We start from the raw sequence: 27,271 nt of genomic DNA, 5'->3' as shown, positions 1-27,271 counted from the left end.
AATCACACTGAAGCCACCTTGTAGCCCCGCCCCCTGGCTCACACCCAGGCCGTCGCGGCCGGCGCTCCAGCTGGAGGGTCCCTGGGTGTAGCAGGATGGAGAGCTGCTTCTCGGAGGAGCAGTTCCGGGAGGTCTGCGCCGAGCTCCAGCAGCCGGCTCTGGCCGGGGCCGACTGGCAGCTGCTGGTGGAGACCTCGGGCGTCAGTATCTACCGGCTGCTGGACCAGGTAACTGCGGCCCGTGGAGGGCCACGGGGTCAACGTCCCCGCGGGGAGCGCAGCGCAGGCGCGGTGTCTCCGAGGGACTTTGCAGCTTCAGATCCTGGGGAGTCCGGAGGTCAACCGAACTCAGTCTCAGGCCAGGCCCGATCGGGAAGTGGTTTGCTAGAAGTTAGTGACACAGTTAAAACGTGGGTCGGCGGATTCCTGAGCTCCTGTGCGCGGGGCCAGGGATGCGGATCTCCTGTCCCTAAAGTTATGGGGTTGGAGGAGGGGCGGGGTCCGAGGGCTTAGAGCACGTGGGAGAGGGGACGACCGAAGATGTGTGGGACTTTCTGTACTCTCTAGTCATTTTAGTGACTTGATTCTCTTCCCCTTCTTTCTGAGTTGCACTTAATAACTTGCTTCTGAAGCTTCAAACAGCAAGATTAACCAAAGTCTGGGAGGAATGGAGTTGGTCATTAAGCAGTTCTCTGGTTTCACTGGAGGCTTTAGGAACCGAGGAGCCATCCAGGTGGGAGGCTTTTGCACCCCACCCCTGGAGGTCTGTCATACAGGGGGGTCATCAGCTGGTTTGTGAAACAGTAGCTGTGTTTACCATGTAGGTTAAAAGTCACCACGAAACATAAGTGAAAAGAGGTTTCCTGGCAGAGGACCAGCATTTTTTTTTTTTTTTTTTTTTGAGACAGGGTCTCACTGTGTAGTGTAGGCTGGCCCTGAAGTCACTATGTAGCCCAGGCTGGCCTCGAACTCACGGCGATCCTCTTGCCTCAGCCTCCCCAGTACTGGGATTACAGGCATGTGCCACCACGCCCAGCTAAGGACCAGTTTATTAAGAATGGTGGAGCTGGGAGGGATCCCTACCTAATGTTCACCTGGTTCCTTCAACCTCAGGTTCACAGCTGGGTGAAGCTGGTCTGGGAGGAAGCAATTGCAGAGATGAAGCAGTTCCCCAGGGAACCCAGTTAAGTTCATGGCAGAGATAGGATTGGAAGGTCCACATCCTTTTGAGTGTTAAACAGTAGCTGCCTTTTGAAGCAGTCACATCTTAGTGTACATCAAATATAGTATTCTTATATTTAAAGACAGAAAGTAAACATTTGCAATAGTTATGAGTTTGGGCATCTGTGGAACAGGAATGAAAAACAGGCTATGCCTTTCAAGGGGGTTGTTATGAGATAAAAATTAAATGTGTCAGGTGTGTAAAAATCTTGGAGAAATGTTCACAACTCTGCAGTGCACAGGACAACCCCTTACAACAGAATTATCCAACTCAGAAGTACAATATTGTCAAGCCTGAGAAGCTCTAAATAGAGGATATTAGTATTCATGAAGGAACTTCCTCTAAAAACATGTACATGCTCTGAAGATAGTCCATCCCTGTTCAGTGATGAGGCCACTAGAATATGCCAGCTGGAATCTTTACAGCTTAATAAGACAGGTCCTTTTATAATCTAGAACAAAGGAGGTGGTGAGCTTTCATATGTTTTTTCTATAATAATTTATATATTGGTTAGCATCCTTAACCTGACTCTCAATATGAAATTCTACTCTAGATTCTTGCCATTTGAAGAATATTAATTTGCTGGTGATAATTATCAGCCTGCTGATGGTTTTGTTTATATCTTCATTTTAAAGTTTAGAGGATGTAAAGAATTTCTAGCAGTCATTTCATATTCTCACCAGTTCTTCTCTAATACATCTAGAGGAAGATGTGTTCCTTTACTGGATTTGTGTCTCATAAAGATTATGGTTATTCAACAGACTCGGAATACCCGCTGTATTCCAGGACCATTGGTTGTAACAAGCTGAACAAAAAACTTACAGCCTGGAGCAGGCAAAACTAATTTCCCGGTGAAACTTTAATGCATACCTCAGTGAGAAAATGCACACGTGTTCAGTCAAAATCCTGTCTTCTCTCTGATGATCCCATTCCCTACCAGTAAACTTCAAGGCATCTGCCTAAAATTGATTTGGATTGCTCAGAAATATCTGGCGTCTGACCTATTTCCTTCTCTTTTCTTTGCCTTTGCCATTTTGGGTTCTCAGCACCTCTTACCGAGAATTGCAGTCACTTCTAATCTAGTTTCTTGGCCTTCCATCTCTTTGCTTCCCTAAATCCTACACATGAAGCATCTGAGAAAGATTGTGGTCTTATCACGGCTCTTTGATTGGTATGATTGGTTGGAATCATTGCATCACTAATGTTTGTCCCACGCTTCCTTATAACCTAGGCACAAGTGCTTTATAGATACTGACTTACCCAATCCTAACAACCCGATGGTAAAGTATGTTGTCACCCTTTTACCTAAATGGAAATGTGTGCAAGGAACAGTTAAGGTGGTTGATCAAGATTTGAACTGGGATCAGAACTCAGCTGTGTGGCTCTAGAATTCTGCCTTGCAGGCTTGATCTCCTCTGAACAAAACACAAATGGTGCCTGGTGGGAATGCCGAGCTAGTGGGTTCTCAACGTGCCTTCCAGCCATGACATTTTCTGTTCATACAGATAGGATACGGGTTCAGAGAAGTGGCACATCTAAGGCATGTTATTAAGAGGTGATGAGACAGAGATTTAGACCCAGATTTAGGTCCTGTGCCCGAAAAATCCCTCTTCTCCCTATTTCACAGTCCAATAAAGCTTCCCATATGAAAAGGGCCATCAAGCCCGGGAGTTTTAGCTCAGTGGTTTTGCCACCTGCTGCACAAGCGCAAGGACCCAAGTTCAATCCCCGGTACCAAAAAAAAAAAAAAAGAAAAGAAAAGAAAAGGGCCATCTTTGAAAGAGTAGGAAGCTACTCTTTATTGGAGGTATTCGCAAGTGTCTCAACACCATTTGCTTATATAATTTATAGAGCTTTTATTGAGGGTCTGCAGTGGGTTAAATGCAGTGCTATGAATTTAAGGTAGTGTTGCTTCCCTGAAGATTCTGGCGGTTATTTATGAAGAAGTGGTAAGCATTGGTTTCATTGATGGACTTTGTGGCACCGAGATGGCTATTGATGGCTCCTTATTTGACCTCTCGAACTCAGCATCAGGTGTGGTTAACCCAAGGCAGATGCTGTCACTCTTTTTAGGGCTCCTTATTAACAGGTCTTGAAACAGGACGGAGAAAACAAAAACAACAAAAACCAACAGTCATCAAGCCTAAATGAGATCATAACAAAGGTACTATTATAGGTTCTGAAAACTGAAATAGCACCAAGGCACCTGAAAGAGTTCAAAATAACAAGGAAATTCTACTTTAAAAACATAGAACTGTCCTCTTCTGGGTAAACACAAATGAATCTGAATCCTGTTCCTAGCCAGATAGACCCTTCTGGTGCCCAAAGTTCTGGTATATCCTTATTTTGTCTTTTTCTATTACATCATAAGAGTTTCGATTTAAGTTTCTAAGCCATTCTGCCCAGCACCGTCATCTTTTCTTTCACTTCTTTTTCTTTCTTTGCTTACTCTGTTTTCCTTCTCGCCCCTTTTTTCTCCCGCCCCTGTTGTATTAGTAATAACTTACCTGTACACTGTACTGTGACTCACAGAATGCTGTCACATGTCATGTAAGTTTTCATGTATCCCCAAGTCTGGAAAAGAGGCAAGTATCAGAGGGCTTTCAATCCTCCGACTGCCTAGAAGGGGAGACGGTGAGGGCCAGAGAGAGAAACCCTAGAGGCTTGCATAATTTCAAAGCACACGCTGGACTGGGAGGTGAGTGCCTCAGAAAGGGCAAAGACAAAGACACACCTGGGCTCGCCACTGTTTATTGGGTACACACCTTAATTGGAGGGAGAATCAGCTGACTTAGGGGTGGAGGTAGTCCTATGGGATGAGGATCTTATGCTGATGAGGATCTTATGCTGTTGAGGATCTTATGTTGATGAGGGAGGTAAGGAGAGCATTCTTACAATAGTAGGTGGATGAGATACTAGGCTAATAATAAACAACTTGTCCTTCCCCCAGGTGAAACCTTTCTCTTTTTATTACTACTTGGTTCTTTGTACTATTGCCCTTGAGCGTCACAGTATCTGGGGACCATTGAGGCCTCAACTTGTGACTAGAGGCAAAACAGTTATGTTTCCGCATGCCCTAGCCGGCTCAAGGGCAAGGTGACATTGAGCCTCAGACAGCTATAGCCATACTTAAATTATGAAATGATTTGTTCCCCCAAATTATGTAGAATGGCTCTCAACAGACAGGCGCGAGCTTAGTCTCTTGTTGTACAGATGAAAATAAGACCCAGAGTTTTTAAGTGAGCCAGGTAGCCCTCGGAACTAGTAAGGAGCATGCGCCCCTCTGCTTGGATCAGCTCAGTACTGAATATACAGCTTGCCTTGAGGCAAGAAGAACTACATTTTCTCTCCAAGGTTAAGTAAAACTAGTCCAAGCCTGCTGCTGTGTGCTATTTTAGGAAGAAAAGGGATTTTAGAGTCAGGTAGTCCCGGGTTTAAAATCTCAGCTCTGCTGTACTCTCATTCATTGATTCATTCAGGAGATAGTAGTCCACTGTCTTGCATGTGCATCTGTCTTCACGGGATCTGGGGTCAGTGGTGAAGTAGGGGGACCCACACGCTGCTTCAATGAACACTGTTTTTTTGCTTTTTGAGACAAAGTCACAATATGTAGTTCTGGCTGGCGTTGAATTCTCAGTGATTCCCCTGCCACAGCCTCCCAAGTGCTAGGATCACAGGCTTGTGCTACCATTCACACTCATCGATGAGAATAAGCCCCATAGTGTACAATCGGTGAAAAAGTGCCATTTATAAAGAAAATAAAGTGGGATAATGAGGAGAGATGATGTGGCAGGGGTAGCCAGGAGTGATGGGATATGCTTCAGATAAGGAAACCTGGGAAACCCCGGGATGCAACATTTCGGTGGAGACACAAGGGAAATGGGAGACTGAATCATGCAACCATCTACAGAAGTATACTGGATAGTGTATTTCAAACTCAAGAGCATTAGAATCACTTGGGGAGTTTGTAAAGGACACCGAGCCCTACCCTAGGGATTCAGGTTTAATTGGCCTGGGTTGGGGCTTCAGTGATAGTCCCTTTGGGTAGCTCTCCCTTCCAAGGGGTTTGGTTATTCTGCTTTTGCTACTTTTGTGTACGTTCAGAATTCTTCATGATAAAATGTTATTAAACGACAATAAGTACATTACAGCTCGCAAGGGGATTTCAATGAATATGTTGGCTTTTAAAGCTAGGGGAACAAGCCAGGTGTGGTGATGCATGCCTGTAATTCCAGCACCATGGGAAGCTGAGGCAGGAGAATTACAAAATTACAAATTTGAGCCTAGTCTGGTGAATTAGGGAGACTTGTCTCACAAAACAAAACAAAACAAAACAAACAAAAGCTAAGATACAAACTGGGGATGTAGCTCATTGTGGAGGCCCAGGATTCAAGCCTCAGTACAACAACAAGAACAACAACACCAATAGAACGTTCAGTGCTCGTCCTAGTGTCAGGCTGATTGTTTTCCAGAAAAAGCGAAAAAAAGAGCCAGCAGGATGGCAGCACTGGAGTGTCAGAGAGGTCAGAGTGCCAGGGTGGGTGAGCCTGGACAGTTACTTTTTTTTTTTTTTTTTTGGTACCAGGGATCAAACTCGGGACCTTGCGCTTTTGAGGCAGCACCAGATAGCCAGTTACTTTTTCATTCAGCTCCTCATTTGCAAAAAAGAATAGTACTTTCCCTTCAGGGTCATTGAAGGGTCTAACTGAAATGATATGCAGCAGAATAGTTCTCAGACTTGAGCACGCAGTAGAATCATCTACAGAGTTAAAACTCAGAGTTGAGACCCTGCTGCCTCCGGTGTCCGATTCACTGGGCCTGGTGTGGGTATGAGAGCTTGCGGTGTGTACGCGTGTGTATGTGTGTTTCTCCTTTTACACTGCACTGCTGACCAGCTGCTGAGTGGTGTTGCAGTTGCTGGTCAGACTTTGAGACCACGGGAGTCCGGGGAGCAGCTGTCTCAGCACTCAAGAGGGTTCTGACACTGGGAGGTGGAGTCAGAGGCAAGAGAGTCCGCTAGAGACAAGGGCAGGGGAAAGGGAAAGAGGAGAGTGGGGAAAAGGAACATCTTGGGATGAAGCCAGCATCCACGGTAAGACTGGCCCTGCCTGATAGTTAGGTGATTGACTGCTGGGAGCGAGCACAGTCCCCTGAACAGTGCTGAGCGTTCTCCTGGGAGAAGAGCCACAGGCCCTCTAGGGCAGCTTTCCCAGTGATCTGCAGTCAGCCTTGAAGCAGCCTTGGGCTGTGTTACCATGGCAACAGCCAGAGCTGTACCCATAGACTGTGAAATTGGCGCACAGAGGTTCACAGCCTCCGTTTAGACAAAGGAAAGGAAAGGTTTTAAATCCCAGTGCCAGGTGTTAAGAAGGCTTGGTCTCCAGTGTGTTTTGGTCCTGGACTAGGTTTTCTCGTCAGAGCTGGGTGAGGAGCAGAGCCCTTTCCTGCGTGCTGTTGGCCTACTCAAAGCCCAGCACGGCTGGCAAACCTTGCTGTGATCCAGGTGGGCCAAGAGTGTGGCCTCAGGAAGGAAGCACAGCTCAGCTCACAGACTGACCTGTGCAGATGAGAAGCTTCCCCCAGCAATGCCCAGGTGGGGTCAGAGTCCAGTGTGGGTCATGAACTTGTTTTATTTCAGGTTGATAGGCCTATTTTGCCCCTTCGTCTACCCTTCTGATTACCTACCTGATTGATGGCACCTTAGACACCTAAGCTAGTTAGAAAATATTATAAGGCAGTTAGGCAGGGCTGGACCCTCACCACAGAAGACAGCTGTGGTGTGAGGCCCATTCACTGAAGGCGGGGCTTCAAGAAAGAGGAACTACTACACTCTCATACTTCCCCTAGGCATGAACAGCACAGCATCAGCCATCTTGCTTGGGGACCATAACCTCCCTAGCCCATTCCTTCCCAGAATCTTTATTCATTCCTTGTGTGCTTGCTATGTAACTAGCTTCCCCATTTGATCCCCGTTTGATCAGTATTACCTAAGTGACTGTACTTGTTACAATCTTATTGGTTGACTCTAGTTTGGTCCCTCTTCATACCCAACTTGTAATTTCCCATTGGATCAATATTACCTAAGCAATTATACTTTTAATCTTATTAGTTGACTACAGTTTTGTCCCACCTTGAACTCGCCCCACCTCGTGGCTTTGCTCAAAACACCTCTGAGAAGCGGAATTGGCAGGCAACCTACCTTCCTGCCTCCCTTCTGTTTCTCTTAGACAGAAGCTATCTTTCTCTCAATAAATTCTTCTTACTCTTAACCTGCATTGTTCCTAGAATTCATGCTTTGATTTTAGAGAACATGAACTCAGCGGGTCAGACAACTAGTTGGAAGTTATAATATTTTCCTTATAGTATTTGGAGGTGCATATATTATACACCCTATATCAATAGGATAGTTACTGAATTCAAGACACTTACTGGGCCAGGGATTTAGCTCAGTGACGCCATGCCTGCCTCAAAAGTGCAAGGTCCTAAGCTCGATCCCAGGTACCAGAAAAAAAAAAAGACACTTACTGAGCCATGGTTTGCTCAAGTGGGCAGGGCCACCAGTCTGTAAGCTAGGCACCCATGTGTGGCCCTCTACCTGCTACAGGGGACCAGGGAGGCCGACTCTGTTCTCTCCCACCAATGCAGAGCTAGGTCAGAGCCTGGTTCTTCTCAGCTCCCTTCTCATGGTGAGCCTGTGAGTCCTGGGTGATATGAGAATTCTGGTGCCAAGGCTTAGGTAAGGTGGACCGGGCAGGGGACCAGGCAGGACGCCCCAAGTCTGTATCCAGGTGCGTCCAGCTTTCACTGGAGCCCTGCCTGCTAATTAGAGGAGGTAGCTATTTATTCCTAAAGTGAAACTCAGTTTTTATCCAGCCCTGGGAATCCTTTAAGAAGGCAGGTGACTTGTATGAAGGGATCCGGACTTTCTGGGTTCTGGGACATTATACCATCCCCCACTTTAGGGAAACTGGGCAGTGAATCAGGGCAAATTGAACAGAGGTTCTGATTTCTGTAAAGTTGCCTTTTCTAGATATTTCTCTGAGGCTCTTTAAGCCTCAATTTCTTTGTTTGAGAAACAGGCCTACTGAGGGGCCATCCCTAGTTTTTATCATTAGTATTATCACCAGGTAAAGCACTCCGTTCAGTGCTCAGCATTAAGTACAGTAGGTATAAGCTAGCAGCATTATTTTACCCAACTATCTGTATTCCTTAGGGATGAAACTTCTCACATGTTCCCGGAGAGATCTCAAATACTTAATCAGATTTAGTTAACTGCCTTCATACAGACCTGGCACATCCCAGTATCAGCTTCAGCTTTGATTTCTGCCATGAGCGCTTTTTTATGTTGGTGAGCATTCTTGCATTTCCTAGCATCTGAGTCTTCTAAGTGCTACAGAGTGGCAGGTGTTGGCTAGTTTCCAAAGATGTGGAATGGGAAGGCTCCCTGTCCCGCTGAGGAATGGAAAGGAGCCCTTTTCTGAGAAGCAATCAGTGGACAAAGGCAGGCTCACAGGATTAGAGACTTGGGGCCCCTTGAAGTCCATGCTGTAAAAGCAGATGAATGTTGGGCCTGAGATTTAGCTCAGTGGCACCGCACCTGCCTTGAAAGCGCAAGGGCCTGAGTTTGATTCCCAGTACCGGGGCGGGGGGCGGGTGGAGAGGAGCAGATGAATGCCACACAGTGAGAGTGCCTTCTCTAGGTCATGTTGAGTGGGTGCAGTGGGGGGTAGGTGGCATCATAGGTGGCATTTGCTTTGTACCGTATGTGGGGATTGCAGACATTTTGACATGTTGCTATTTCTCCTGCGTAAGTATGTGATGGGTCTCTTGGAATTTATTCTGCTTAGGACAAAGAAGTATACTACTTCAGAGACAGTATTTCTCAATATATTTGAACTCTGTGAATGTGATTGAAAATAAATGGCACAACTTTTATAAAATGCACCCAATCACCATTGGTAAGAGTCATAACACCTTGTTGTTTAGACAAGCTAATGAGAAACGTGTCTCAAAAATTAGTGATATCAAAAGCAAATTTTCTAACCATGTGTTTCCATTTCCCCTATCCTTCATTTCTTCATTAATAAAGTAGAACTAATGATTTTTTACTTTAGGATTATTATGAATGTCCATCACCAAGCACAGAGCTTGGCTTAGGGCAAGCATTTCATAGATGCTGGATTTTCAGTTCTTTAATCTGGAAAAATGAGATCATCATATCTATGTACAGCATATATTAGAATTTGGGGTGGTGCTTATCTAATTTAATCCTCATCATCATTCCATGAAATAGATAACTCTTATTAGACCTACTTTGCAGGTTTGTAGTTAGAGGAACTTGGATTATACCTAGACTCTGACTCTGAAACCGTGCCTTAAATACCATGCTTTCTTTTCTGTCTTCAGGCTATGAGCCGACTTTTAGGCATAATGTATGGGAGAACTTGCCACAGTGCCTTGTCTGTTGAAAGTGGTGAAATTCATCCTTACTTGGTTCTTGTCTTTCTTCTGATCCTTGTCTGAACCCACTGGACAAACACCAGGGTCAGGCTTGCAGGGGGTGTCCGTGGGAGCTCCATCTGGTGTGTGAGTTTAGGGAAAGGAGGAAAATGATTCCCATTCAGGACTTGCCACCAACAGTGCCTTCAGTTGATTCTTGGCAAATTACTGACACCTTTTATGTAATGGTCCTATGTAAGATGTAAGATCCTATGTGATGTATCAGAGGGCAATCAATCCTCCGACTGCCTAGATAGGGAGAAATAGAGGGCTAGAGAGAGAAAGACACTAGAGGCTTGCATAATTTCAAAGTACACGGTGGGCTGGGAGGCGAGTGCCTCAGAATGGACAAAGATGAAGACTCCCCCTGGCTCACCACTATTTATTGGGTGCACACATTAATTGGAGGGAGAATCAGCTGACTTAGGGGCAGAGGTAATCCTATGTTGATGAGGATCTTATGCTGATGAGGATCTTGGGTCATGAGGATCTTATGCTGATGAGGGAGGTAAGGAGAGCATTCTTACAACAGTAGGTGGACGAGGTGGTTCTTGAAGAACCTGTATGTCTTCAACTGTTGTACACTTGCCCTTGAGCTGCACAATATCTTGGGATTATTAAGGTCTCAACTGGTGACCAAAGGTAAAACAGAGCTGTATTTCCACATGCCATACCCGGCTCCTGGGCAAGGTGACATTGGGCCTTAGACAGCTATACTCATACTTTAATTATGAAGTGATTTTTTTCCCCAAAATTTATGTAGAATGGTTCTCAATAGTGATGGGCTTTCTTTACCTTAATTATTAGCTTTAGGTTTGGAACAATGGTTTGGAGAAAACATGCAGATAGAGCTAAATAAGGAGTCATGGATGGGGAGGAGAAGGGGCCGGGTCAACAGCCTGTTTGTCTGTCTGTCCCAGTACCACCTGTCAGACTCAGGACAGTAATTTGGCCTCTCTGAGTTTCATTTCCTTACGTAAAGATGGCAGTAACATCAGCTGCCCTATCTACATCTCAGGCTGTGTTAATGGTTTCATGACATAATAGGTACAACGTTGTCTGGAAACTGGACTGTGGTTAGAAAAATAATCACCAGTATTATTGGAAGAATCTATGCCAAGTCAGTGTGATTGAAAAACTTCAAATATAAAGCACATGACTGTTGCAGTGATTGCTGAAAGATCACCAAGGGACACAATGTGATTGGCAGAGACAAGTCGAAGCCTATGCCTTATTTCTTCTCATGGTCATGAGTGCATTGGGATTCTATCAGGATTATCTTATTTTTCCTGGGTTACTAAGTTGAAAAAGACTACTTTCTATGTTCAGAAATGTGGTGTTCTGTGCACCTCCCTGAAAAATTAAATATTATCCCTCAATGTAATGTCCCCAATATCCATTGTCTCTTACTTCCCCTTATTGACAATGTATTTTAACAATGTTCATGCAACTCTGCCTTGTTTTAATGAAGTTAGACATAGTCATATTTGTTTGTAAATATTGTAAGTTTTATCACCACTGTGCTGTCATTCTGCTGCTTTAAAATGTCAACAAACAAATCTGAAATTAGCAAGAGATTTTTATTCGAAAGGATTAGTTCAAGGAGTAGGGGAAGGAACTGTTGCAGTAGGGAAAATGCTTTGCAGTCAGGTCTGCAAGTGCCTGGAACACTGGGCAAAAGAGTTGTTCTTTGTAGAGGGCAGTAAAGAAGGCTAGAGAGAACCATATGTGGGGAAGTGAGGTAAAGGTGTGGCTGATCAACTCTGCACAGAATACTTTATCCCATGGCTGGTCTGTTTTTCAGTGGGGCCCTGTGGTGGCTCAGATGTAGATGTCCAAGCTCAGAACCCTGGAAGCAGAAGAAAAATTTAACCATTTAGGCTAGCAAAATTTTTGCTGTGGTCAACCAGTTGGACAGACAATGTAATCATTCATGAGGCAAATAAAGGTACTTTGGAGGTTCTCTTCTGGACTTGTCATTTATCAATCTTATTTAAGTCCCTTGGAAAAGAGGCTTCTTTACAGTAAGCTATGTTTTGGATTGAAAAGAATGGGCGATTTTTTAACCTTCACTGTTACCCAAGATCCTGAAATTCAAGTAAAATTCAGCATTGCCAATCAGGGACATTTGTATCAATTAATATTGCTTTTAGTTAAAAGTAATGTCAACAGGTAGGGTCTAAAAAGATCCCCTGAAAGAGAAGATGGGGACCCCTACTCAGCCCTGAGCAGGTTCTTGACTTATTGCTGCAGAGAAGCATTTCCATCTGTGAGAGGCAGAATCTGATTTATTAAGTAGAGTTAGAATGTAAGAGAAAATAGGAAGGACTCCGATTTAGAGCTGAAGGAAGTAGAGGAAGAGGGTTGGACTGGCACATGAAGCAAAGGAAGGACCAGCTTTTCTGGAGCTGTTGGGGTGGCCCAGGGTCTGGTTGATCATTACTTTAGTTCTGGTTTGTCAGGTGACTCAGGAGAAGCCCCTATCATTTAATGATTGTTTCTGCTTGAGGTAATCTCAGTTTTGCAGAGGCTCTGATAGAATCCCAGATGACTGTGGCAATCCTGGGAACTTCCGGGTGGTCATTGGTAGTTGAATGTCCTGTAAATCTGTTTTCCTGCTCTCCTCAATCTTGAGGTTATGTAAGTTTATGAGTAATCCATCCAGTATGCAGAGCTGACCAGGAATCTTGCCTTTGCCAAGCAGGTGCTGTGCCACTGAGCTACATTCCTCAAATTGTAAGGTGAAGGAGGAAACATGCACAAAATGAGGGTCAAGCTTTATTCTTTTAGATACCCACTGGGCAACTTTAGGCTCAAGCAAAGAGTCACTGTATGTGTGAGCGTGCATGCATGTGTGTGTGTGTGTGCACACACGTGCATGTTAGCAAAAGCTTTCAAGTCCCTGAAGAACTTAAGAGAAAACACAAATAATGTTTCTAATAAGTAACAGATTAAGGGCCCAAGAATTTGTTTGCCCTTTGTCCCTCTGGTGGTCTCTGTCTGTCTCAGTAATAGAACACTTGACTAACAACTTAAACAAAGAGAGGTTTAGTTTTCTCTCTTAGCAGTTCAGAGGTCTACATATGCTGGTATTGGTTTAGCTAACCAGTGATGGCAGCAATTCTTCGAGTCTTTCTACTCTGCCATTTTATGTTTGTTTCTTCTTGGTTACAGAGTAGTTGCTGCAGATGCAAACCTCATGTCCACATTCAAACTAGGAAGAAGGTGTCACATGGCTAACACTATCTGCATGGGAGATCAGGGAAGTTATTAGCTGTGCACATTGACAGAGGAGTTCCCTTAGTAGGGAAGAAAGACTGTATACCATACCAAATTTTCTGTTTCTTCTGGTAATAATATATATATATATATATTTTTTGGTACCAGGGATCGAACTCGGGTCCTTGTGCTTGTGCAGCAGGCAGCGAAACCACTGACCTAAATCCCCGGTCCTCTTCTGGTAATAATATTGATTAATTTCTTTTTACCACCAACGTAATCCTTTTACTATTTGAATGGTAGGAAACTAGATGTCTTATAAATGGAGTATTAGAAAGTATCCGACATGTTTTGCTTCTAGATAAGGAAATGGAGCCATTCTTAGAGGTAGTTTCTGGGAATAAGTTTTAGGAAAAACCAAGAGTGTTTGAATAAACTTATTTTGAGTCATTTATTGAAATGTTAGCAAGCTTGGGAAAGTACCTAAAACAAATATTGCAAAGGACTTATATCCCTAATTTTAAAGAGCTCTTACATATGAGCAATACAAACCTTGTCCAAGTAAAGCTAAGGTTTATGCTTTTACATACCAAATTGTTCATATAAAGAAATCCACCTTACTTTCTTGTTACTGGGACAAAATATTCAATACCTACAATTTAGAGGAGGGGAGGCTTATTTGGCTTACATTTCAGAGACCGTGTTCAGCTGGCTCCAGGCCAGACATGGCGTAGTGGAAGAGTCTGGCGGAAGAAAGCTGCTCACATCATGATGTCCAGGAAGCAGAGAGAAGGGAGGAGCCCAGGTGGCGGACAGACCCTTCCAGGTGGTCTCCCTCAGCGACCCACTTCTGCTCGCCAGCACCTTTAGCTATGGATTCCTCAGTGGACTAAGCCACAGATGTGCATAGTACCCTCCATGATCCAATCACCTTCCAAAAGCCCAGTCTCTGAACACATGAGTCTTTTGGGGCATATTCCGGAAACCTGATCCTGTGTTGTCACCAGCACCTGGTGACATGGTCCTTTGCTACTGGTGAGAGTATACACTGGGTATATAAAAATATAAACAGCCTTAAAACAGTAGTGTGCTTATCCTAAGACTCAGCTCCAGAGAAACTTTCCTAATGAAATAATTTAGAATTGGGGGTCACCTGTTCTATCTGAGCATGGTTTTTCTAGAAATATTCATTTGCACAAAATTATTTGGAAAAATAAGTATCTTTAGAGAATAGTTATGTTCTGTATGAACTCTCCATAGTCTCAATATACTACTAAGTTAAAAAATAAGAATGCAGACTGTTTATATCATATTAATTCCATTTGCTCACATAGAGAAGTATTCATTCACTTTCAAGAAATAGTGTATGTCAGATAGCACCAATAGATATTTGTGGATATAGGGCTACATGTCATTATTTTATAAATTCTTCTTAATATTGTCAAATTTTCCTACAAGGAATATAGATTATTTTTATAAGTACAAAATTTTGGCTTTATTTCTTAAAAGATGAAGTAAAAATGAGCATTACTGAGAACCTATTTAGAAAGAAGTGGAGAGTGAGAAGTTGCTTTGACCCAGGGCTTTGGGCGGGGCTGTTCAGCAGTGGAGAAGAATGTCACATTGATGGAGGAGGAAAGGTGTTAGCCCACGTTTTGCTCTCTGGAGTTCTGGCTTTTCTCAGTCCTGCCATGAAGGGAATCTTTAGAGGAAGTTGTCACAATGGTCCATTCTTCTTCATTCACGAAAATCGTGATGATTCTATTTTTCTCTTCTTAGAAGGCTTTCTGTTCCTCTTTTCTATGATACGGACAGGGCTGAGGTCATGGGAGCTGTAGCTTCGTGCAGGAAGGGAATGGGGCTCATATAAAGAAGCAGTTTGTCTTTATTTATGCAGATACCCAGAGCTAAGTCATGCAAGCCTGGTGAGATCAGAGTCTCAGCATATAAGTAACTCTTCCGTTCAGTGCGAATAGAAAGCGAGGTCTCCATATTTTTCAACAAGTTCTCCAGATTTCCCATCTACCCAGAAAACAGTCAGCCTTGAAAACTAGAGATCAGAAATGCCAGCGCTGGTCAGCCTATTCTTGCCTTACCTGCTGTCAGTATTTTCTTGCTTGGTGCCTACTTTGTAAGGCAGGTAAAGCCTTACAGTGACTGGGGCTGGCATTATTCATCTTTAGTTTTCAAGGCTGATTATTTTTTGGTTAGGTCTTATTTTGGGGGAAACAGGGTAACTGTCTCTCCTCCAAAGCCTGTGGATTGAAACGTGTGTATGACTGTGAACATATGAGCACATGTTACTTTCACCATCTTCCCTTAATTTAGTGTTTTTGTGGCCACAGTGGGCAGACAGGAGGACTATTTCCCCTGCAGTCTTTTGTTACATCCCAAAGTCAGCCTTTCTCTCAGGTACCCATGGTATGACACATGAGGGTTCCAGAAATACTCGATTGTCATTTGTTCCTTGGAAACCCTGGTACAAGCCACATGCTTTTAGAGCTACAAGATCCTTAAGGATTCACTTTCAATTTTACTTTGCATTTCTTGCCAAGGACTTTCACAGACATGTGAGATTCCTAAACTGGGACACGGTTAGCCCTGGGTTATGCCAGCTGAGTTGGGGGCCCTTAAAGCTTGAGCATCTCTAAAAGATTCAGCATGTCTGTCCCTTGACTTCATGTGAGTCCCTGTCATGGTGTTTAAGGAGCAGGGTTCATTTGTGAATGGTTCGCCAACAGCAGGACGTTGGAATATGGAAGCATGAGTTCCTCTAAGAGTTTCATTTTTATGCATTTGTTTCACTCGCTTTCTTTGCATTTAAATTAATCTCATTAACCTTTCAGCAGGATGAGGGTCAGGAATAGGAAGCTGCCATTGTACAGAGGGTGAAATATGCAGTGGGCCTTATTGCAATTCAAGACAAGGATGTGACTTCACATGAGAACAGCCATCCTCTCTTGTACTTAGAAGCCAGCAGTGACCTTCTTCCAAACAACAGAAACTCATGTTATTTGAGGCAGATGTTTCTTCCCCTTTTTGGTCCTTTATACACAATCAAAAGCCATTGTTGAAACATTCTCTGTCTTGGGTTTGATTAAAAAAAACCAAAATGGTGTTGGGTCTCATGATGCCCTGTGGATATTTAAAATCCAGCCCCTCAGCAGAGCACTAGCCACTTACCCAGGTCATCTGATAAGCACCTCAAACTCTATTTGCCCAGAATACAATCCTTGATCGGCCCCCACAGCCCATAAATTAACTCTTCCCCAAGTTTCTCTGTTTGAGAAGGGGTCTCCCGTCTACCTGGATGTCCAAGCAAAACTTCACTTCTTCAGTTATCCCCCATTCTTTGCTTCCCTTTACCCCACAGCTGCCAGCAATTCTGTTGGCCTTGCCTCCAAATTATGTCCCTAAGCCTCTGATGTTTCCCATCACGGTTATCGCCTTCCTTGAAGAAGTCTTTTAAGGCCCCTCTTTGTGATCTATTTTCTACCAAGCAGGAAGAATCATCTTTCCTAAAATACTGATCAGATATGGTTATGCCTAAACCGTGTGCCTACTCAGGCCTGGTTCTTCCCTTGTTTAATGCCATTCATTAGTTTTCCATAGCAACAAGAATAGAATATTTACCCCTTAGTCTGGTTTAAAAAGTTGTTTGGGGGGCCGGGGATTTAGCTCAGTGGCCGCCGCCTGCATCACAAGCACAAGGTCCCGATTTCAATCTCCAGTACCAAAAAGAAAAAAGAAGCCCTTTGGGGGGCTCGTCCCCAAACCAGTATAACCTCACCACCTGTTACCGCCTTTCACATCCACAGTTCCCAGCCCCAAGCCGTCGGCCTGAGAGTCTTCCTCCTTCCAGAGTGAGCTTTCCTGGTCTTCCTCCCATGGCTGGCTCCTAACATTCAGATAAAACCAGATATCCTGGTAAATGTTACCCCTCTTAGAGGCCTTTCCTGCCCATCCAATGACATAAACATCCACCAGGGCACCATTTACCACATTACCCTTCTAGAACATACAACTGTTCCTCCCACCAGTGCCTACCGCAGAATCTGAGATCCATTGGACACCATTGTGTCGCCAAGACCCCAGAGGAGTTCTTTTGCGTGGGCTCCATCATCAGCTGTTTTTCTTTTGATGTGGAATCTAGCTTTCTCTCAACCTTGGTACCAATAGATTATTTTCCTACCTGTTTTGTTTTTATAGCAGAGTGGACTTTATGAGTATAAAGTCTTTGGTATTTTAAAGGACTGCTCACCAGCTCTACTCGCAGATGTCTACATGGATTTAGACTACAGAAAACAGTGGGATCAGTATGTTAAAGGTAAGTGCTGCCTACTTTATTAATGAAAACTTAGAAATTAGAACCTACTCTTGTTGACACTAGCAAGTAGAAAGGAACAGATTTCATTTCTGCTATGTTGTGCTTCCTTTTACATTTTGGCACAAAAGTCTTTTGAATGTGGGTCTGAAATACAGCTTAGCTGGTCCTGGCCCTTCCTCCTGAAGTGCTCTTAGATCACCTCTGCATCTTGCTTTTGGAGCTGGTTTGCTTTGCCTGTGAAGCTGTGTTCTCATCCCATGTGCCAGCGTGGTCATGGAAGGATCCACGGAAGAGGTGGTGTCCAAGCTTTGCGAGTTGAACCAAATCTTTCTAAACAGGCAGGAATGCACATATGTGAGGAGGTCGGGGTGGTGGTGGTGGTGAATGGTCTGAGGGTGTCCTCAGAACAGTGGGAGTGAGGTCAGGAAAGCAGGAAGCGGTGTGTTCACCAAGCACCAGCAGTTTGGTGTTGGCCCAACTAGCAGAACTATCCCCAGCTCCTGTACTACTTCAAAGTGTGGTGCTGCTCCTAGGAACCCAGGGCAGGAGGAGGGACCAGGTCCCCGGAGCCCAGCATGGCCTCCTGGCTACCGATCTTAGAAGGGCATTAAACAGGGGCTCCCCTGCCACTAGAGCTGGGAGAGGCCTCTGCCATCTGAGCAGTAGTGGAGTTGACCTGGAGAGCTAGCCACACCCAGTCTTTAGTGAGAACTCCTGGCTGCATCCAACAAAAAGCCAACCAAAGACAATATAAAGAAAAGAAAAAGAGTTTACTGCTTTATGGCATTAGGAAGTTCAGAGCTTTCCAGCTCCTAGGACAGCTGTTTCTGAATTAATTCCAAACATCAGAATGTTTCCTTCTCCAGCTCAAGACTGTGTTCATCTAGTTCTAAGATTTTGTCTGGGCAAAATGGCTTCTAGAAGATCCAGGCTTATATTGTAACTAACCAATGACCCCAGAGGAAAGAGAATTCTAGCACTGGCAGCCAGAGTGTCAGGATTGACTCTGGGCAGCTCGGCTTCAAGCATGTGTTTATTTCTTGTGGACATTTGTCATGGTTCTGGGCAACGTGTTTCTAGATGCCTTCCTATGTAGGGGGCGTAATGATACTCATTTGTCCAAAGAAGCCGGCCAATTCTGTCCCAGCAGCCACAGAGCAGTCACATGACAGACTTCCCCAGTGAGGCGCACCTGTGGCTTCAGTTTGAAAAGAGCAATGTGAGGAAGCAGGCAGCAGGCAAAACCCTTCTCTGTGACAGCAAAGGTATCTGTCTTTCAAGAAGATGATTTCAGAGCCCCTGGGGTCTGCATCCCAGCTTCAGCAGCTTGTGCGGCGGTGTCTGGTCCCTTAGGAGTTGCAGGTGGCTTTGCAGGAACCTTGAGGTTCTACACCTGACACCTTAACCAGCTGCAGTATCCCTCAGCTGATCATTGTGTCCATGTCTTGCTCATTCTGCCAGCCCGGAAATGACTGCAGTGTCAGCCCTGTTTAAACCACAGAGTGGAGAAGCTGGGGTAGGGGGAGTTCCCTGGGGGACAGTCAGACGCTGGTGCTGGTACAGGAAGGGAGAATTGATGCTCAGCGTGCAAAAGCAGCATGATCCATCCTTCCTTTCCTTTCAGGGTCATCCCCACCCCTCTGGCATGAAGGTGCTGGCCAGCATTTATCTATAGTCTGCTTCTGGTTTTCTTTAAAAAGCTGGATTCAGCCCCCACAGCATTTCCTCGGGCCTCTCTCGGTCGTCAGCGAGGCTCGCCCTTTGGCCTGGCTGCTGCTCGAACACAGTTGCGCGAGGGAATAAATGTTCAGGAAATTTAGTCACTGTACCCGGGGCATCGTGTGAAGACAGAAACATGGGAGAGAAGCAAGAAGCCCAGCCACTTCACGGCGGTGCAGGGACACTGGCCTTTGGGGACCTTTCCCTTCCCACCAGAACCTGCTAGACTGGCGATCCTGATCACCTCAGTCCTCAGCTGAGCAAGCAGTGTTGAAAGGAAAGAAAGGCCTAAAAAGCAAAACTTTCAGTACTCTGGTGACATCTGGTGGTTCCCTTGATTCAAAACCCTCTGATTATTTTTGCATACTTGATTTTGGTTGGGTGCTTTTGATCCCAGAATGCTGTGAGTGCTGTACAGTAGACAAGTTGCCAGGATCTTTTGTTTTCATAGTGTTTTTCTGAACAACATGCTTCCAGTGGGAATGAATCTGCTCAGTTTTGTTTCAGAATTCTTGAGTTGGTGTTGAACATACATTGTGAGGTCATCCTCCCTCGGCTTCTTGCTACTTGAAACCAGAGATGTTTGTAGATGTACTAACTTCTTCTGTTCTCCTTTAGAAATCTATGAAAAAGAATGCAATGGAGAGACCGTGACGTACTGGGAAATGAAGTACCCCTTCCCCATGTCCAACAGAGATGTATCCTTTCTGCAGAGCACACTGTTCCTCAGGCCTCTTGGTGTCTTTCAAGATGCAGGGCCTAGGACTGACTTTGCAGCAGGTGGAGGCAATGTTGTCTTGCAGAAGCATCTGCTGCCATTGTGGTTTTCAGAAGCCTCAGAGTGTGCTTCCTGCCTGGGCCCAAGCCCGAGGAGCATCTGCCACCTTGGGAGCTGGAGGGCACCCCATGCTTTCCAGACAAGTTGTCCAGGCCTGGAAATTGTTGCGCCTTAGAACTGGGGACCTGGAAGGAACTTTTCTTTTTCTTTTTTTTTTTTTGGTACCGGGGATCGAACTTGGGCCCTTGCGCTTGCCAGGCAGGCAGCAGAACCACTGCGCTAAATCCCCGGCAAGGAAGGAACTTTGCATAAAGACTGCTGCTTTAGCCCTCTCAATCTAGAGGACGCAGTGGGGTGTAAGAGGAGGGAGTCAGGTGTCAGAGGGACACAGGCGGTGGGCAGAGCTGAAGCCAGAACTCAGGCCTTGCCCGTTTCCAGCTCTCCCTGCAAGCCCTCCTGACTCAGCAGACCACACAGGGGTCTCTTGGCTGTTGGCTATGGCCACTGGGCCTTTAGGAAATGAAGTAGTTGGATGAGATGAGGGGAGCTTATCTGGCTCCCCAAAGCTCTAAGAAGCCCCCGCAGAACTAGCCTAGGGGAGAGGATGCAGATTTTCCGGGTGGACCGGATGGGCTTGAATGATGGACAGGTGACATTGCAGTACCTTCGCTCTCCTCTTAGGAACTGAATTTCCAAGGAACAGTGGTTTAATGGAAGGTTAAAGAATATAAAAAAAGTTTAGAAACTATTCAATTTGATGATCCCTGGACGCCTTTCTAGCTCTGACATCGTGTGAGTCTGTTTGTCCCTAAATAATTACCTCTGGAAAGGAGGAGAAAGTGGCAGAGCTTGTGTGTGTATCTGTTCTGGCCCCCAGCTTGCTAAAACACACCATAGGCACATGTTTCTCGACATACTGTCCACAGACTGTTAGTTTACAGTCACGTGGTTTGTATTTCAGTGAACTGTTACGGAATCCTTTAGGTTTTACTATAATCCCCTTTAATCCTACCAAGGACAGTGCAAGGCCCATGCCATCACCCCCATTTCACAGGCAAGGAAACTGAGGCAAAGAGAAATCGAGAGCTCTACCAGGTTTGCACCACTACTGTGAGGCAGGGGCAGGCTTGGGGTGCAGGTTCAGCTGTCGCCAGGGGCAGGCCACGGCACGATCTCACCTCTCTGACCTCACAGTGCTCATAGTGAAACTGCCTAACAGGTGATGTTGTGGAGTGGATACTTAAGTGTCCTTGAAATCCTGTTTCACTGGCTTTCCAATGCCACACAATCCTGAGTTTCTTTGATTTGTCTATGCCTACATGTCTCCCTAATGTAGGCTGTTAAATTCCTAGGAACGGAGAAGGGCTCCATGGAAAAGAATATCTGTTTTGTTGTTTTTTGAGACAGGGTCTCACTATGTATATAGTCCAGGCTGGCCTTTGAGCTTACTACGTAGCCCAGGCTGGCCTCAAACTCCAGTGATCCTCCTGCCCCAGCCTCCTGAAGGCTGGGGTTACAGGCGTGCACCGCCACACTCAGCTCAAGAACATTTGCTTTAGAGCAGAAGATCCTAGGTTAAGCCCGAGTGTGTACCCTGGTTTGCTCTGTGACCTTGGGAAACGTCCTTCACTTCTCTGGGTTTCAGTGAATTGGTGGTCACAGGTTGTATGCCACCTGGAACGGGGAGCTCCTCCGCAGCACGGTGACAGATTGTACGCAGTGCATGCAGATGCCTTTTCCCCAGCCGAGTGTCAGGTGATGTCCATCCTGTGAGCTGAGAAGAGAGTGAGGTGGTATCTGTTGAGAGGGAAAAGTGAAAGGCTTGGGAGGAGGAAAGGGGGAACGGAGAAAGACAGCATTGTCCCTGCTGCTGGGCGACTGGTGGGCACCTAAGAGCCTGGGCACGGTGGACCATCCAGTGCAAGGGACAGGCCATTGGTGGGGGCTGGGAAGACCCCGAGGTGCCATGGGGCTGTGGTTGTGGTGTTTGGTAATGCGATTGTGTTATTCTTAGTGACTTTTTTTGTGTCCAGGGACTTGAATCCAGGGCCTTCACACTGAGCTACAACCCTAGCTCTTTTAAAATATTTTACTTTTAAGACAGGGTCTCACGAAGTCACTAAATTACCCAGGCTCCCAGAGTGCTGGGATTACAGGCATGTGCCACCATGCTCAGATAGAGCGATTTTTTTTGGCCGGGCCCGGGGTACCAGGGATCGCACTCAGGTCCTTCTGCTTGCAAGGCAGGTGGCAGAACCACTGAGCTAAAACCCCAGCCCATAGAGCGACTTTTTGATTGCCTTAGGCTTTGAATTACTTTTAATGTGAAACCCACTATGCAGTTATTTGGAAGTATAATTAAAAACTTGAGCCCCATCCAGCTATGACATTCTACATAGGGACTAGAGCCAGATCTGGGTTTAAATTCAGGCAGGTTCTAGCCCTTCTACAGGGCCGTAGGATGTTGAGCAAGTTTCTTTACCTCCCTGACCCTCCATTTTGTCAACCACAAATGGAAATTACTTACACTGAACTCACAGGCCTTTGCAAGCTCAAAATTGATGTTATATGGAATCAAAAAGACGGTAAATGTTTAAAAATTTACAAAATTCCTACAGTAGAAGACACATTGCCGTTACTGTTGAGGCTGACTCAGTGTCCCGAATCGATTCAAAGTGTTTATGGAGATTTCTGTCAAATTAAAACATCACGGTGCATGCTCATCCACCTTACTCATGCAATCTGGCACCATGCAACTCCCAGCTCTTCCTCAAAGTCAAAATGACCATGAAAGGTAAATGATTTGAGTCAATTCAGGATACCGAAGCTACCACCGAGTCAGTACAACTCAGAAGGACCCTGGAGCTGCTTCCACAAGTGGCAAGAATGGTGAGACAAGTGTGTTCAAAGTAGAGGGAGTATTTTGAGGGCGATTAATGGCAATGAGCCTTATACTGTAATAAAGTTTTCAATTTTTGTTTGAGTAATCACTATTTCTGATCCTACCACGTAGAAGTGGAGCATGCAGTGTTTATTACATGGTAAGGGCTCAGTAAGGAGCGACTCTGGTTTCTTCAGGTTCGCTTACCTTCCCTGCAATAGAGACATAGCCCTAGTGGTTGCTCTGTGGATGTTTATGGGGAGGAAATGGCTTCGGCATCCAGTATACCACTGCTGACCCAGAGAGGACACCTGGCTAGTGAAATGCAGGGGTTCATGTGCCTTATTTCTGCCACTAGTTGCAGCACTGCTGACATCTGTGCATACAGATCTGTCCCCAGAGCTTGGGCAAGGACAGGACAAGGCAGAATGACACTGTCATCTCTGGAGTGCTTCTCCCCCAGTCTTGCCCTAAAGCCCCACCAAGCCTATGGAGAGCGAATCACTCCCCTATCCTACATACAGAGACTGAGTCTCAAGACAGGGTGAGTGACTTGCCCAGGATCACACAGCAGATCAGTGAGCAATCCCTTGCCCTCTCCAAGTGCCTTTTGGAGAAAGGAGGAATTGTTGCCTTGCGTGATTGAAATCATCAACGGATCTTGCCAGGTAGGTAGTGAGAATCCTAGGTGCCTGAGACACTGCGTCGCAGTACAGACTGGGAGGCAAGGCAGGTGAAGGAAGTGTCAACAGAAGGGAGCAAATGCCAAGTGGGAAGTGCAGACTCAGCTCCTTTGCCTCTGGCTTTGAGGCTCCCCCTGCCCTGTGCAGGGCTGGTGACGTTGTGGAGCCTTGACTGGCAGTGCAGTATGTCTACATCCGGCAGCGGCGAGACCTGAATGTAGAAGGGCGGAAGATCCACGTGGTCCTGGCCCAGAGCATCTCCCTGCCTCAGTTTCCTGAGAAGTCTGGTGTGATCCGAGTAAATCAGTACAAGCAGAGCCTGGGGATTGAGAGCGATGGCAAGGAGGGGAGCAAAGGTAAAGCCTGGGGTGCAGCTCAGCAGCCCAGCCCGGGCCATGCTGAGGGAGAGGAGGCAGGCGGGTGCACGTAGCTTGTCCCCGGCAGTCAGCAGATGGGCAGGCACAGGTGCAAAGCAGATGGGGTCTGCACCTGAGGAAACCCTTAATCCACCCTCCAAACTTAGCTAGAGCAGGAGCAAGAGCAAGAGGTTGAGTCTGACCCAGCCAGCCCATTCTGTTCTGACTCTTGCCCTGTTCCTGATAAAATCACATCAGAAGGAAATCAGCGGGCTTCGAGGTTCTCTTCAGGCTGGTCCTGTGGCCACACACTCTGAGCTGGGAGTGGGCAAGCATGTTGGGCACATCTGTCTTGGAAGGTGTGGCCCCTGCTCAGCACAAACCCAGAGACTCGGGAGGACCTCTCTAGCTTGAGATCCAGCCCCTGAGAGGCAAGGGTGGGCCGGGAGGGGCAGGCAGCCACCTGCTGTACTCCGTGGAGCGTGGCCGTGTCTTGGGCAAAATCTGAACCATAGTTGTGGTGCTTGTATGTGTTTTTTTTTTTTTTTGATACCAGGGATCGAACTTGGGACCTTGTGCTTTCGAGGCAGGCGCCGGAACCACTGAGCTAAATCCCTGGTCCTGTGTTGCTTGTAGAGCTGTTGTGTCACCTAACTTCTTTGAGTCCCTGTCTAATCAATAAAACAGGCTTAATTTTGTCAGTTCCCGAGGATTGTTAGGATATAAGAGACTATCTCCAAATGCCGAGCACAATGTTTAAAAAAATAGCAAAATGTGCATATGGTTATGTTTTAAAAAATGCTTGTATATAAACATGGCACAAGGCAAGTCAGTGGAGAGAGAAGTCCTTTGGAACTATCTGATTTCTGGCCCTGAATCTGACGTTACACTATTTGCAGGGGTTTTTTGCTGTGTTTTTCCAATATTTTTCATCTTCCTGAATTGACTTTCCTTTCCCCCTCTAGTTTTCATGTATCACTTCGATAACCCGGGTGGCCAAATTCCGTCCTGGCTCATTAACTGGGCCACCAAGGTGAGATCTCGGGGCAGGAGAGGGGGAAGGGTATTCAAAAATGTTGACTTAGCCCGGCGAGGCTGTCAGGCTGAAGAGACACATTGTCCCAGGTGTAATGAGGCTCTTTTATGAAGAGCTTGGTTGAGTGACTCGGATTAGGCCTGGAGTTGCCAACACCCAGGATGGAGACAAGGATAAAAGACAAAGAATTGTTAAGTTGGAATGCCAGCCCCTCCCTGCTGGGGGCCCCAGACCCAGCCAGGATCACTCGCTGGCACCTCTGGACCATAGGCTACTCCCTACAGGAATAATTGTGCTTTTGGACCTGGTATGTGCTTATGAAAGAGGAAGACAGACCTGGCTGGGGGACGGCCAGACCTAGCAACAACTAGATGTGCCCAGGCCCGATAAAGTCCTCAGTTTCGTTGTTCCTTTCTTTTCTTTTTTTTTCTGTAAGGGAAAGAAACTGCAAGGGTGGCCCAGGCCACCAGAGACCATGTAGGACCCTGGCATTATGGGGACCATTCACCTGATTTTGTACAGGTTCAAGAGAGAGCAAATGTGCTCATCAACTTTGAAGTTGAAACGATGTGATTTTGAATCCTGGCTCTGCTATATTGGCTGTGTTTTATTTATTTACAGAAAGTATGAATTTCTCCTTTAAAAAAACTAGAGATAGAAGTTTTGTCCTCCATCGAGAAGTGTATAAAAGTCTTGTGCTTGGATCAACACTATTAAATAATAATACATCTTACCATCTGACCTCAAATCCTTACTTTTTTCCAATGCTAGAAAGCAAGTCCTTCCTGTTCCTTCTTTGGAAGATCCAACAACCCAGCCAGATCACACTTTCTGTGCGTTCTTTTCTTTTGAAGAAACACTGTCTCACAGAGTGGTCTGTTTTATTGGTGAAAGCTGAAATGGCAGGCAGTTCCTTGCAGCAACAGCTTCTGATGTCTAGACTTGCCTGTGCCCAAATCTTGGCTTTCATCATTACCTGTGACAACATCCTGTTGAAATTGCAATCCGCTCAGGGACCCTACTGTCTTTTTGTGCCCAAAGCCATCTTTCTCTACCTTTTGCTCACCCCAAAGAATTAGGAGTGACCGCTAGGAGGATATAAAAATGACAGTTTCTTTTCCTTTGCAGAATGGCCTTCCAAACTTCCTGAAAGATATGGTGAAAGCCTGTCAGAACTACCTCAACAAAACCTAAGAAGGACGGCTGGTGTAGTGGGACATGCCTGTAATCCCAGCATCCTGGGAGGCTGAGGCAGGAGAATTACAAGTTTGAGCCCAACCTGGGTAATTTAGCAACTTGGTGAGACCCTGTCTCAAAATACAGAGTGCTGGGGATATAGCTCAGTGCCAAGGCAGTGGGTTCAATCCCCAGCACCACAGAAAAGACAAAAACAAAAAAACCTAAGAAAGAGAACTGGGACCCATGCACCCACGGAATGACATTTCTGGAAGTGCCACAATCCAGAGTGCTCAGCCTTCTTTCACACTTCCCTCTCCAGAGGCCTGCACGCCCTACAGCACGTATCCCAAAGCCTGCTTGCCTGGAGCCTGGCTCTCCCACTTCCTTTCCCGCTCTCCCTGCCCCACTGTCAGCTGTCTCCTTCCACTATTGAATAAGAAGCAAATTAAGGAAATCTTCGCTTGTTTATTTTTAAAAGGGAAGTCCTCAATAGGAAACACAAGCATTCCCTTGTGCCATTTCAGGGGGACGGTGGGTGGAGGAATGACAGCGGCTTGTAAGAGGGACCATTCTTGGTGAGCTGGCTCCTTCCCAGAATGTGCTTTCTTGCAAGCCAGAGCACTGAAGCCAGAACTGACCCTCGGGGTCCCAAACTGGAGACACGTGCTGGGTTGCCCTCCGCTTTATTGACTTGATTAGGTTGGGATTTGAGGTGTTAACCCAGTATGTTTTCCCTTGTTATGATATTGGACCATTTTGAGAAGCATCGAAGTCCCAACTGAGCACATGATGTGGTAACCATTATTTCCTCATCATCTATATCTGGAATTTTCTCTTTCCCGTATGCCAGTAGGGAAAGGCCGCCTGTACCTCTGGCTCTGCATTTTACTGGAAAGTGAGGTGCGGACAGTCAGCAAAAGCGAAGATACTTCCTGCACACCCCTGTGATGAAGTGTCTTTCTATGCAACAAGATGAATTTCCCTTCCAGAATGTTTGGAGATGTTGAAGGGATGATAATAATTCACAGCCAGGTAACATTTAATTAGTGGCTTGATTGACTCTACACCTTTTTTCTCAGGAATCCTACCCACACCGTCTGCTTTTGCCTGAATTTTGGTAGGGTCAGATGGTCTGTAGCCCAATGCATAGTTTACTGATCTCAGGGAAATTTTTAAGTCACTGCTTCTGATTAATGGACACAAAGTCAGAAGAAAGGGTTTGTTAAAATGTGATTCTTCGAACTGTGTTTTCTCTCTGGGAAGAAAAGCATGTTCCATGATGAATAAACACGGAGTGACTTACACTTATCTTGTGTGCAGCTTCCTTCTTACCTTTTGAGTTTTGTGAGAGTGAATTAGTCACCCCCCCCCAC

General features: G+C 45.7%; 1 protein-coding gene across 3 annotated transcripts; it reads left to right on the top strand.

Moving 5' to 3' along the window:
• Positions 1 to 25: 25 nt before the first annotated feature.
• On the top strand, positions 26 to 27,206 carry Pctp (phosphatidylcholine transfer protein). Of its 3 annotated transcripts, none has more exons than XM_004859787.4 (6): positions 35 to 227; positions 17,149 to 17,266; positions 19,604 to 19,683; positions 23,512 to 23,683; positions 24,649 to 24,716; positions 25,848 to 27,206. In XM_004859787.4, exons 1-6 carry the CDS (start codon positions 96 to 98, stop codon positions 25,911 to 25,913), a joined length of 636 nt encoding a protein of 211 aa, XP_004859844.1. In that variant the 5' UTR covers positions 35 to 95; the 3' UTR covers positions 25,914 to 27,206. The 3 variants fall into 3 exon arrangements, with proteins under 3 accessions (XP_004859845.1, XP_004859844.1, XP_087058728.1); XM_087202602.1 differs by lacking the exon at positions 35 to 227 and adding an exon at positions 3,912 to 6,313; XM_004859788.3 differs by lacking the exon at positions 24,649 to 24,716 and having other exon boundaries at positions 26 to 227.
• The last annotated feature ends 65 nt before the right edge of the window (positions 27,207 to 27,271 follow it).

This window comes from Heterocephalus glaber, unplaced genomic scaffold, assembly GCF_053883595.1.
Source record: "Heterocephalus glaber isolate CG9 unplaced genomic scaffold, H.glaber_assembly_v1.0 deba00001773, whole genome shotgun sequence".
Classification (NCBI taxonomy): Eukaryota; Metazoa; Chordata; class Mammalia; order Rodentia; family Bathyergidae; genus Heterocephalus; species Heterocephalus glaber.
This window is presented reverse-complemented; position numbering and strand designations above follow the sequence as displayed.

Bases quoted from the DNA above. Each gene is read 5' to 3' on its own strand.
- Pctp (XM_004859787.4), top strand. From the start codon at position 96: ATGGAGAGCTGCTTCTCGGAGGAGCAGTTCCGGGAGGTCTGCGCCGAG. The intron at 17,267-19,603 runs GTAAGTGCTGCC...GTTCTCCTTTAG, and splicing joins GTGGGATCAGTATGTTAAAG to AAATCTATGAAAAAGAATGC. The intron at 24,717-25,847 runs GTGAGATCTCGG...TTTCCTTTGCAG, and splicing joins TCATTAACTGGGCCACCAAG to AATGGCCTTCCAAACTTCCT.